Source organism: Danio rerio, chromosome 16, assembly GCF_052040795.2.
Source record: "Danio rerio strain M-AB ecotype USA chromosome 16, GRCz13ab, whole genome shotgun sequence".
In the NCBI taxonomy this organism is placed as follows: Eukaryota; Metazoa; Chordata; class Actinopteri; order Cypriniformes; family Danionidae; genus Danio; species Danio rerio.
Genome location: NC_141036.1, coordinates 55,673,898 through 55,687,500, shown reverse-complemented (window position 1 = coordinate 55,687,500; position 13,603 = coordinate 55,673,898). Strand labels below are relative to the sequence as shown.

The window sequence follows — 13,603 nt, the reverse complement described above, 5'->3', positions numbered from 1 at the left end:
CCGTTTAATCCCTGATTCTCACAGACATTAAAGGGCACCAATGCTGAAAAATCTACTTTTTGGATAGACATGTGTGTGGGTATAGTGTATAGACCGTCATATTGGGGTGATGTAAACATACCCTTGCTCTATTTTTAGATGTAAGGCTCATTGGGCTCAACACAAGATCAACATTCACCACATGATCACTTTAATTGGAATTATTGTTTGTAAATATAGGTTTGCAAACACGTGTACTTTGCATTGTGTCTGCCTTAAGCTTCACTTGTTTGCATTTCTTGCTGTCAAAGAAGCTCCCTGTGCAGGGCCGGAGCAAGCTGAACTGCCAGCCTGATCTCACGAGAAAACGTAAGTATTTTACGTTTTGCCAGGTTAGTGGCTAATTCGTACGAATTCATACGAGTTCAGTCGTACGAAATGGTACGATTTTAAAAAGGAGGCGTGGCACCTGACCCCACCCCTAACCCCAACCGTCATTGGGGGATAAGCAAATCGTACTAAATTGTACGAATTAGATCGTACGAATTCATACGAATTAGCCAGTAAATGAAAAAGTTACGAATTGCCGTGAGATTGTGTTGGAACTGCCGCTCTAGGCAGAGGACGATCACGCCGCCCTCAACCCCAATGTGAAAACGAAAGTGACCGGTTATGAAAATGAAGTAAGGTGTAATAAAGTAAGGACCTCTTTTCCGGCACTCTATGCGCGGATATAACTGAGGACGCGCGGGTGCTGAGGGAGGGAGGGAGGGAGGTGTCGCGGACTGGCGGACCCCGCCTTCTCTATTTTGCCGCCCTATGCGTGGATATAACTGAGGACGCGCGGGTGCTGAGGGAGGGAGGTGTCGTGGACACTGCGCTCTTTATTCTGCCGCCCTATGCACGGATATAACTGAGGACGCGCAAGTGCTGAGAGAGGGAGGTGTCGTGGACACTGCGCTCTTTATTTTGCCACCCTATGCGCGGATATAACTGAGGACGCGCGGGTGTCGCGGACCTCAATTCTGCCGCCCTATGCGCGGATATAAATGAGGACACGCGGGTGCTGATGGAGGTGACGCTGTCGCCGCCCTCTCTATTCTGTCATCTATACGCGAATATTTCTGAGGACGCGGGTGGTGAGGGAGGTGTCGCGGACCCAGGTGGTAAGGGAGGTGTCGCAGACGCCGCCCTCTCTATACTGCCACCCTACGCGGCCGCCTAGGTCGCCTCTATGGATGCGCCGGCCCTGTCCCTGTGATCTTGAGACTGAAAACACATCTGTTCAGCTTTGCCTTTACTGAATGAGCACTGTGCTACGTCCGACAGATCATACTATTATGTTTTTTTTTTCTTTTCATTCTTTTATAATCTGTTTTAACTCTCTTTAATCTGTTTTTAATCATTTTTACTATTTGTTTTTATGTTCTTAAACGAGTTTATGTAAAGCACTTTGAATTGCCACTGTGTATGAAATGTGCTTTATAAATAAACTTGCCTTGCCTTGCCTTAACTAGGTGCAGCTGGAAAGTGCAAGCGCATTGCCTCATGCGTGTCCCTCCACTGGTAATAAAATAACGAACTTGCCAGCAGGTCGCACACCAGAAGCTCAGCGTCGCACCACACAGCGCCATGCAACTTAGAATTCTAAACATAGGTTTCTATCAGGGTGCGCACAACGGTGCTTCAAGTCTGTGGCGGTCAGCCACGATTCGGGACACTTCATATTTCTGCCGCGCCACAGAGTGCAATATTTTAAATAACATGCGAATGTGCGTGTCTGGTGTTTCGTGTCGCGGCTCTGAGCGGCGCATCTGGTGCCTCAGTCAACGTTAATTCAGTGTGCGTGGTTATTAGTCTCGGTGTACAAGCTCGGAACTTTAAACTAGCACACAGTTGGCTGTAAAACTATAGACAGAAATGATTGTGTACTCTCTGCTTGGTCTGTGTTCGAGTCGTGCATGTACAGCTGAATGCTGGTCCTCTCACTCTCATGTTGCTTCTCTCTGTCTGCCTGTCTGTTGCCAAACACAGAGCAGGGGAGCTCTTGGCTCCGCCCCCTTGTTATGTTTGGCAGGAATTCGAAACTAAATTTCATGTGAAGCAATACGCCCCTAAAACAGCGAGCTGTGTACACACCCCCAACATGACACTTATAACACATTATAATAAACAAATCTGAACTTTGTTTTGGACTGAAACTAAACTGGCACACTCAGAAGAACTATAATATTAATATTAAATCTTAAAAAAGAGATAAACTAGGTGCCTTTAAAATAGCAGCTTTCTAACCCCCCACAGCTGAAATCTACCCGCATTTGGTGCGTTGGCAGGTGTTTATGTCAAGCCCTATGTATATATTATTTATTTATATATTTTTTTTATTATATATATATATATATATATATATATATATATATATATATATATATATATATATATATATATATATATATATATATATTTATAAATATATATACATGTGTGTGTGTGTGTATTTATTTATTTATATATATATTTTTATTATATATATATATATATATATATATATATATATATATAATATATATATATGTATATATATATATATATATATATATATATATATATATATATATATATATATATATATATATATGCGTGTATGTGTGTGTGTGTGTGTGTATATACACACACACACAAACACACACACACACACACACACATAAACACGTGTATATATATATATATCTCAACACCAGTGACCTTTAAAATAACCTATAAATAACCTATAAAAACACTATAACACTAAAGAAATAAATATATAAGAAGAAAAAAAAAATATATATATATATATAGACATGTATGTATTTATGTACGTATACATCTCAACACCAGTGACCTTTAAAATAACCTATAAATAACCTATAAAAAACACTATAACACTAAAGAAATAAATATATAACAAAACAAAAAAAATAATTTATATATATATATATATATATATATATATATATATATATATATATATATATATATATATATATATATATATATATATATATATATATATACATATATTTATTTTTTTATTTTTTATTTTCTTCATACAAATGATTTCATTATTATGAATAAACATTTAATTTTTACCCCCAAAATGAGAAAACTATTAAAGTATAAGAGGTAAAGTATGGGGTGATACAAAGAACCATTTTTTACATTTCCAGTATAAACATAAAATGTAAATTTAATAATAAAGCCTCAATTGAAACTGATAAAAGCACCGCACTGTCCTACACCACGAACTACTTAGAAGCAAACGCAAATCAGATTTTTAAAATTATATACACATTAAACTGTCAACCAGATGGATGGCTATTGGATTGTGTTGTGGATGAATAAATATGCAGCAGATGCACATAAACACAAACACTGATGTCATCGATGACCCGATGACCTCTAAAAGCTCCTTCAGTGCTGTAGTCAATAATACATGAGCGCATTATTCCATCAAACCGAGACTGGACTTGCAGACTTTCTTGATTTGTGCTGGAAAATAACTGTCAGATATTGAGATCAGTGGTGCCACAAGCCAATATTACCTCCTGCGACCAGCATAAGATAAACTGCATGTGATTTTCACCCCAGATGAGCTCTGGCTTTGGCAGGCCATTCTGATCAATGTCTGAGGACTGGGGACTCTTTGTACAGTAATACACCAGGTTCTCTTCATTTCAGACCTCAGGGACTCAATCGATAGCGAATTATGTCCTTCTATTCAGGTGACCCGTTAAGTAGAGTCTCTTATTTATCCCAGAGCCCCTCTTTGGATCATATGGAAAAGAACATACAGCATGCAAATTGATTGACTGACTGATTGATTGATTTATTAGCACATAGAAACTAAATAGCAACACACAAACAACCTCAAGACATGGACGCTTTATAAATGCAGCAAACCATCTGGAAGAATTGTCCAAGAAGATAGTTTGATAAATTTGATTTAATAAATGATACAAATACATTTAATAAATACACAATGTAAAATTAATTATTAGAAAGAAACATTGTTTAAAAAAGGTTTAATTTATTTAAAATAAATGTATTTATTTATTTATTTATTTATTTATAATTGTTTAATTACTTTAAGGGGCTGCATGGTGGCGCTGTGGGTAGCAAGTTCGCCTCACAGCAAGAAGGTTGCTGATGTGAGCCCCAGCTGAGTCAGATGGCATATTTTATTTGGAGTTTGCATGTTCTCCCCGTGTTTGCGTGGGTTTCCTCCAGGTGCTCCGGTTTCCCCCACAGTCACATGCGCTATAGGAGAATTGAATAAGCTAAATTGTCCATAGTGTATGTGTGTAAATGAGAGTTTATGGATGTTTCCCAGTGTTGGGTTGTGGCTGGAAGGGCATCCGCTGCATAAAACACATGCTGGATAATTTGGCGGTTCATTTCGCTGTGGCGACCCCTGATTAATAAAGGGACTACGCTGAATAGAAAATTAATGAATTTAGATACTTTAAAAGTTTATTTCTTTACATTTTAAAGCAATATTAAATAAAAATATTACATAGTAAAATATTTATGTTAGTAATACTGTAAATAAACTTCAATAAGCAAAAAATAAACATGAATAAACAAAAAATCTAAAACAAAAAAACGTCCAAAATTGTTTCACGCAGTGACCCAGAGACTGTTTAGAGCAGGGCTATTCAATTGGCGGGGCAATTTATTCTGGCCCTTCAAATAGTGTGGCCAAGACATCAAAGAGAAATTTAGTTCAGTCGAAAAACGGCCACTATAGTTCTGAAGTGACAGACGTCTGTTTAATACAGCATGAGCACAGAGCACGAGTCAGCTGACATTAAGCGAGTGGTGCGAGCAGCCAAAAACAGTTGGATACTTAAGCTTAAAGGCTTCTCAACGGCGTGTTTCTGTTGCACGGAATGAAACTGCTGCAACTAAACAAAGTTATTCCGCCTGTGTGCTAGTTCAAGGTTCCGAGCTTATACACTGAGGCTAATATGCACACACACTGGATTAACTATAGCAGCGTGCTGTTCATATATCGCATCTTTTCCACGCATAAGTTTGTTATTTCAAATGTATGAATATATGCCAATATGCGTGCACAAATGGAGCGATGTGTTCGCGCCTTCCACATTTCTTTCACAGTTCGTGCCTTTCACTTTTCTCACAACACTGTTTACATTTGCACAACAGTTCATGCATTTCTCATAACAATTAGTCACTTGTGCACATCATAGTAGCAGTTTCTCATTCCTTCCAGCAAATTGCGAATCCTTTTGGACATCCATCAGTTGCTTTTCTACAACTCTCTGCTGTTTTATAACATTATCATTTGCTTATGTCATGTCAGTCAAAATTACAGTTTTTCTCAGTGGCTTTGGTGCATTTCTCACAACACCAGTGCATTTCTGCACAACAGTTAATGCATCTCTCTAAACCCTTAGTACAAACTGCAAGACCTAGTTGATAACCTGCAAAAGTGCATCAATTACTTAAAATGAAGAGCTCATTCCTCAAAAGCAAGTATTGATGTCAATCAAAGTGTCACAATCATCAAGATGAAAACTCCTGACAGCATTGTTTATGAACAAGATAGTCAAATGGCTTAGTCATGTTTTCATTATGAGTTTACTCGGTAATTTTTTCCGATGCTAAAAAGTCAGATGTTGGTGACACTTCCTGAAAATGCTCAAGACAGCACTGTATACTATTTGCACAGCCATTTGAAAAACTACAGTAAAGTTAGACATCACTTTAGTGAGGTATCTGAGTACAAGACACTGAATATGTATGTTTCACATTTTTACTGCATTTGCTCTTTATAATCCTAATTTATTCACAGCATTGTGCAAAAGAATAAATACAGCCTTATTTACAAAAAACAAACTCCCTTTGGGTTGAACTGTGCACAAATGTACACAATATTGCAGTACATACTGGACCTAAACCTGCAACATTTTCAGGAAAACAAAGATTTTAATTTTTTTTATAAAGTTTGCTTGACCGATTTTGACATCAAGTTCAACATTTTTTGTCTGTAATGACTCGAGTAATGAAATGAGGACTGTTAGTTTTATATGTAATGACTATTCAGCATTTACAGGTTTAGTTCATTTTCACTGACATGACATAAGCAAATGATGTTATAAACAGCAGAGAGTTGTATGAAAGCAATTGATGCATGTCCAGAAGCATTTGCAGTTTGTTGAAAGGAATGAGAAACTGCTACTAGGATATGACCAAATGACTAACTGTTTTGAGAAATACATGAACTGTTGTGCAAATGTAAATAGTGTTGTGAGAAATGCACCAAAGCCACTGAGAAAAACTGTAACTAAATTTGTAAATGCTGAATGGTCATTTCATATAAGACGAATAGTCCTCATTTCATTACTCGAGTCATTACAGACAAAACTATTGAACAATTTCATGAATGATTCACTGACCTGTGAATGTTGTAGGTTCAGTTCCAATATGTTCTGCAATATTGTTTACAGTTGTGCACAGCTCTACCCAAAGGAACTTTGTTTGCTGTAAAAAAGGCTGTATTCATAATTTTGCACAATGCTGTGAATATATTAGAATTATAAAGAGCAAATGCAGAAAAAATGTGAAACATACATATTCAGTGTCTTGTACTCAGATACCTCACTAAATGCAGTGATGTCTAACTTTACTGTAGTTTTCAAATGGCTGTTGTAGGGATAGTTTACAGTTTGACCCAAAGAATGACCAGTCTGGTAGATGAAGAAGAGCCGGAGTCAGAGATTTAAATAAATAAATCAAGTTTACTGAAGATATTTTGCAGTTTCATTCGCAGAAGCCAGCTTCAACACTCGCAATGAGTTCCTAAGCCGCTCTGCTTACATTCACCAATCCATAACAATTATACTCTCACATAACGTCATTAACTGCGTCACACATACAGGTGTCCTAACCTGATTGGTTAAAACACAGATAGACTAGAAACATTTCCACGTGGGGTTTGTGCGTATATTCTGAACAATATCTTAAGCATAAACGTCACACATCCCTTAGACTGATTAGAGCTGGCTCCAGACCTGTGAAACGGATCAACAATCAAATAGAACACACACACATAAAGTATAATCTGTTGCTTATCCAAGGCTGAGTGTACTGTCAGCCGTCTTTATCGAGACTGGTTAAAACTGGTATTATCTACATTCAGGCAGTTATATTCTTACACAAAGTCTATCTTGAATAAAAAGTAGAATCATTTTAAAAGATTTAACCCTAAAAATAGCAAAATCACTTTAGACATTTTAGACAGTATTAACTCCTAGAAATAACAATAGAAACAGTTGTTTCCAGTCCTCAGCTCCACTCAATGTCTCCGTGACCTCTGACCTAGTTTGATGGCTTCTGAAAATAAATATAAAGAGACAGGCAAATGCACTGAACATTCATATATTAAGCAGTTTTAACTTATTCATTAGTTAAAATCAATTCACAGTTAAATACTGAGAAACAAGATAATGAAAAGAATACACGGTGGTCCATGATGAGGCGGATTATAAAGCAGAAATCCGAATCCTTCACTGTGCAAATAGTATATAGTGCTGTCTTGAGCATTTTCAGGAAGTGTCACCAAAATCTGACTTTTTTTCATTGGAAAAACTTTACAGATTAAACTGTCATAATGAAAACATGACTAAGCCATTTGACTGTCTTGTTCATAAACAATGATGTTGGGACTTTTCTTTCTTTTCTTAATGACACTGACACTTTCATCGACATAAATACTTGCTTTTGAGGAATGAACTATCCATTTTGAGCATGTGACGCGCTTTTGCAGGTTATCAACTAGGTTTTGCAGTTTGTACTAATTGTTTTGAGAAATGCATAAACTGTTGTGCAAATGTAAATAGTGTTGTGAGAAATGCACCAAAGCCACTGAGAAAAACTGTAACATTAGACATGATAACTGTGAAACCATGATTATTATTCAGACTATAATCGTACAACCAAAAACTATAGTCGTTCCTTCCATAATTGTAACGCAGTTCAAAACATAACATATGAATGTCTCTGGATGTAGAAGAAGCCTACATAAGCAATGTGCTGCTTTTGTTTTGCTCTGAAATACAACATTTGTGATATTATGAAGTTTCAAAACACAATATATTAACGTTTTAATGTAGAAAAAGTCATCGTTGCTGTCTTAAGGAGCAAAAATACAACATGTGGGCTTTTAAATGCTGTTGTGTCATCACTCATATTGCAAGTCATATCTCTCCAGCCCCTCATTTGGGATGCTTTTCATGAACTGGCCCCTATGACAAACTAATTGAATAGCCCTGGTTTAGACTGTATGGGCCCTATACACCCGGCGCAGTGTGGCGCAAGGCTTGACCCAGTAGTCTTTTGGTAGTTTAAGCTTGGCGCAAGAGTCTTTTTGGGGGTTGCGCTACGCTGTTTAAATAGCAAATGCATTAGCGCTCATTTGTGCGTCCATAGGCGTTCTGGGCTAAAAAGGAAGGCGTTCTGAGGCGGACCGCTGGCGCGATGCTATTTTGAGAAACTATAATAGATTTTTCATTAGACCAAAACTAACCTGGTTTAAACTCCAGCACAGAGTCGCGCCTCGCTTACACACTGCTTAATACACACAAGAGAGCAACAGGCAAATATCTTTACATATGAAAAAATTTAAATATTAAGGATATATATAGGATATGATAAGGATAGATATAGAATATAAATATAAAGGATTAAAATATTACAAAACATATTATTTTCTAGCCTACATAAATATAAAAAATCACTGCTTTTATGTCTTCTTCATCTCGGGAGGCTTTTTCAGTTCATTCATAACAATTTGCTTTTGTATAATGTTATTATTATTATCAGTATTATTTATTATATCCATATTTATACTTGTTTTATTAAAAACAAGCTTAGATTTGCCCACCTGTCAGGTTTTAGACCATATGGGGCACATCATGTGTTTTAGGATGTAACTCAGGTTTTTGAGCTCATTTTGTTATTATTGTTCATTTATTCGTTTGCTGGAAATTAGAACTGAATTTAGAAATAGTTTTGAAACGAATATTTGCGCTTAACACACAAAAGTATTTATTTATAGGCTAATTGATGTCTGTGCATAAAGGTTTCCCTATTCACGAGCGAAAGTGAAAGTAGATCCATTATCTCTCATTCTCACGCAGTAGATGCTCTGTTTAACAGTTTTCTGTTAAAAACTGTTACTGTTAACTGTTTGATTGTGAAATGCTCATTTTTTCCACTTAGACTTACTTTGCGTCCTGTAAATAGCGAATGCGCTCTTGGCGCGACGCAGCTGACTCTTAAAGGGAATGGGAGATGAGACTCTAATTGGTTTATTCTCAAAACACACATATAACTCATTAAGAAAATAAACTCAACCCTTTTAGACCATGCGCCGAAGCGCAAGGCAGATTTCCCGTCCTTAAATTAGCAAAAACGCGTCCTGACACGCCCTGAAAGCATTTGCGCCCTGCGTTTTGAGCTTTGAGCATGGACCGTCAAAATAGAGCCCCATGTCTCTGATGAGAAGATGATGGATGTCGACTGTATGATGACCGCAATGGCTTTAAACAATAACTAAATGCACCACAGAATGTTACGTTTTCACACACACATGCACATTGCATGTAAACGCATCAGACTTTCACAGTGTAATCCTCACTACTCTTGAGTACTTTTAAAAGGGCTACATTCTACTCATACTTTGAGTAATATTTACAACAGATAACTCTACTTGCACGACATTTTGGGGGCAAGTGATGGTACTTTTACTTGAGTATGGTTTTTAGTACTGTTTTCACCACTGATTGTTTTGCAGGTGAAGGTTCAGGAGCTCTCGTGGCCCCTTCATCACCCCCTTCGGCCCCAGCGTCTGGCCCCAGCACTGACTCCACAGAGTCTGCTTCAGTATCAGGAGAAGAGGACGGTTCCTCCTGCACACCCGTCCCGCCTGAATCAGAGGAGAACCACAGCGGGACAAGTCCAGAGTCCGAGACGGAGGATGAGAAAGCCCTGCGTCTGCTCTACTGCTCACTCTGTAAAGTGGCAGTGAACTCTGTGTCACAGCTGGACGCGCATAACAGCGGTGAGCTTATCCACAGCACATGACTTTTAGACTAGTGGACTTAAACACTCCTTGAAGACGAGAGAACAATTTTAAGAGTTAATGCTTAAATCAGACCAGGTCACATGCGCCCCCTGGACTTCTTTGATCAGCCCGGGTCAAGTATTTATTTAATCTAAATTCAACCGCAAACAGAGCCTTGCAATGCACAGGTCTTTACAAAAACGATGCACGAGTCAACAAAAGGGGGCTTTCACATATAGCGTCTCATGCATGCTCAGTTATATGGGAAGGGATGCACATGCAATATGTCACGCTCACGTTTCCAGGCACCACAAGATGAAAAAAATTTTAACATTTCAGAGCGCCGGGAGGGAATGAATGATGAATGAATAAATAAATAAATAAATAAATAAATAAATAAATGAATAAAAATAAATAAATAAATAAATAAAAATTAAATAAAGTAATAAATAAGTGAATAAAAAATAAATAATTAATTAAATAAACAAATAATTAAAAATTAAAGGAATAAATAAATGAATAAAAAATAAATAAATAAATAAATAAAATAAATAAATAAAAATGAATTAAAGGAATAAATAAATGAATAAAAAATAAATAAATAAATAAAACAAATAAATAAAAATTAAATAAAGAAATAAATAAATGAATAAAAAAAAATAAATAAATAAATAAAAATTAAATAAATAAATAAATGAATGAATAAATAATTAAGCAAACAAACAACCCTGTGGCGTTTATACGAAGTTGATATTGTGATGCTTGTCTTTTAAATACTTTGTGTAAAGTTGATTATTTTTTAAAGAGCCCCTATTTTGCATTATAAAAGGTCATATATTGGTTTTGGTGGTCCCCAACAACAGGCTGATATTCGTGTCGATATTTGGGCTGATACACTTTCATTGTCATATAATCTGCATTTATTTTTACATAATTATCTCAGCGACTCCCATATGATTTGTTCAGCGATTCATTTGTTCCCAAACCCCTCTTCAGCATGAAGCTAATCTGTGCTGATTGGTCCAACGACCCAGTCTGTTGTGATTGGTCGACTGCATTCAGGGCGAGATGGAGAGAAATGCCCACCACAGCTATGAAGTAGCAGAAAGTATGTGAGAGCCCAATGCAGGAATTCATTAAAGCATTGCAGTTAAACACCAGTGTATTTCTCTACGCTTAACCCTAACCCCAATGAACATGCATTCAGTATTACTCCACAGTAGGGTTGTAACAATATACCGGTATGACGGTCTACCACAATTTGAACGTGCACGATTATCATACCATGAACAATTGCATATCAACGGTTTTAACCCTTAAAGACCGAGACAGCCGCCCGCGGCTAAAAATAAGTATTGCTCTTAAATGTTTAATAACTTTTGATCCGCTGATCTGATTCATACAATTCAAAGATTGGCATAAAGAAGAGAAGCTGTGATACAGCTTTCCAGTGCTGTATCACATAACATAACGTGGATTTTCAGAGGCTCCAGAATCAGTGCAGTTACGTCATCAAAATTTGACAACGCTGATTTGACAAAGAAACGCTCGTCACTGTGTCTCCGGACAAACCAGACATCATACACTGATGCATTGTCCCTCCTCCATGCCCAGATTGGTTCAAACTCGCTATATCACAACCAATAAGCATAGGTTTCGCTTTTGTTTGTGGACCAACACTGAGCTTTTTGAACAACACGGAATGAGAGATAGGCATACATTTCTGCGCGGCTAAATAAAACGCAAAAAAAAAAAGTTTTGCATGAAATAATTCTCATACTAAGTACTTTTGCATGCACAGCAGCACAGAAACATGACAAAACAGTGACACAGCAAAGACGAACTGCTGCTCTTGCTGTTTTCAAAAGACACAAATGAAGATGCAGCTGTTTGTCTGCATTGCAGACAACCATATCCAAATCCATATCCACAGACAACCATATCCATGCTGGCACATAAAACCTAAGGATGTTCCATATTGAATCTAGTTTCGTTATGTAACTATTTATAGTATAGTAAATATTTATATCTATTTTTTTACTGAGGATTTGCACCATGTTTATTTGGACTTTGACACATTATTTATTATTTTCTTATTTTTTTATTTGTTCATTGTACAAGTGGACACATTCTCTCACCTCAGCGGTCAAGATTAAGTCCTGAAAATCTCAACATGCTTACATTTCTTCATCACAACCTAGACTGAAAAAAACAACGCTTTAAATACATGTTTACAGCCATAAACTTGGTATTGCACTTTTGGTCTCCCATTTATCCTGCTTATAAGGAAGGACAGTTTAAGTTTATTTTTGTCTAATCTTAAAAGACCCTGCTTGTTTATTCCTTCTAATTTAATTTATTAAAATGGGAGATTTTTCAGTTTATTTTTATAATAACTATAACTATAGACTTCTATAGTTCTATTAAAATGGTTCTTTCAAAAGTTTGTTGAAATAAAACCTTTCAGTCAGAAAACGTGTTCTTATTCTTTTCAGGGTCTTTGCTATTAGAATTACTATTTAATACCGTATACCGCGAAACCGTCAAACCGTGGTATTGTTTTAGACGATTATCATACCGTAAAAAATTCATACCGTTACAACCCTACTCCACAGTAGCTAAAGTTGAACTATTTTGAAAACCGACTGCACCGCGTGTGTGTAGGAACAACTGATATGGCCATAACAAAGACAAACGACAGAGGATCGTGAGTTCAGAAACTCATTTTAATCAGTAAAGGACGCGTCACGTTTTAAACATGTTTTTGAAAGTGATATGTGAACAGCCCCATACAGATTTAACCTGAGAAATGCAATACAAGCACTGATCTATAATCGATATGGGATTACAAGCCGCTTGGGGTAAATATAACTTATAACACACAATTAAAACACATTTTGCAAACTACACCAAACTAGGCAACAATTTTAATGACACTTACATGTCATGATCCGGAGGAAGAAGAAACTGGTCCATTTGAACTGTTACAGTTACTAACAAAGTCCCTGTCAAAGTCTGTCAACGTCCCTTGCATCATAGTCTCTGCTGCTCCTTCAATAGCAAATGACTGGCGAATCCTGCATTGCAGCGTAGGTTATTGTATCAAAAATGAGAAAAATGACAGGAACAAACACAGCACTGGGTTGGCTATTGTAACGAGGAGTCTGACATGGAGGGATCCATTTGCAGTATATCTATTTAATCACAATCATACAATACGCACTTGCGTGCGAACTCACATCAAACATAGTTAGTATGGGTCTGGGCTGGCGGCTGGCTGTCAAGGAGTGTGATAGCAGGCATGGGTCAGAGGTAGGCGGCGTGTTTCAGAAGCAAAACAGCAGGCTGGGTTCAGGGCAGCCAGCGTGGATCAAAGTCAAGGGTACAAGCAAGGTTCGAGGCAGGCGGCAGGCAAGGCAAGGTCAAGATACAGTCCAGGTAATACACGGGAGATCAGGCAAGGAATAACGCTCAGTAATGTCAGACAGGGCAGAACAA

General features: G+C 37.1%; 2 protein-coding genes across 6 annotated transcripts in view; both read left to right on the top strand.

Annotated features, from left to right (window-relative positions):
- The window catches only part of etfb (electron transfer flavoprotein subunit beta), a 458,646-nt gene extending 446,797 nt beyond the window's left edge, over nt 1–11,849 (top strand). The window contains exon 5 of the transcript XR_015510360.1: nt 11,326–11,849. The gene's annotated coding sequence lies outside the window, so the exon portion shown is untranslated. The remainder of the gene's footprint in view (nt 1–11,325) is intronic.
- znf385d (zinc finger protein 385D) overlaps nt 1–13,603 on the top strand; it is a 142,428-nt gene that overhangs the window by 114,322 nt on the left and 14,503 nt on the right. For all 5 annotated transcript variants that reach the window (XR_015512155.1, XM_087288166.1, XM_087288165.1 and 2 more), the window contains one exon: nt 9,836–10,102. Coding sequence is in view for 4 of the 5 variants with exons in the window: in XM_087288166.1 (XP_087144292.1) it covers nt 9,836–10,102 (267 nt within the window). In the remaining variant the exon portion in view is untranslated. The remainder of the gene's footprint in view (nt 1–9,835; nt 10,103–13,603) is intronic.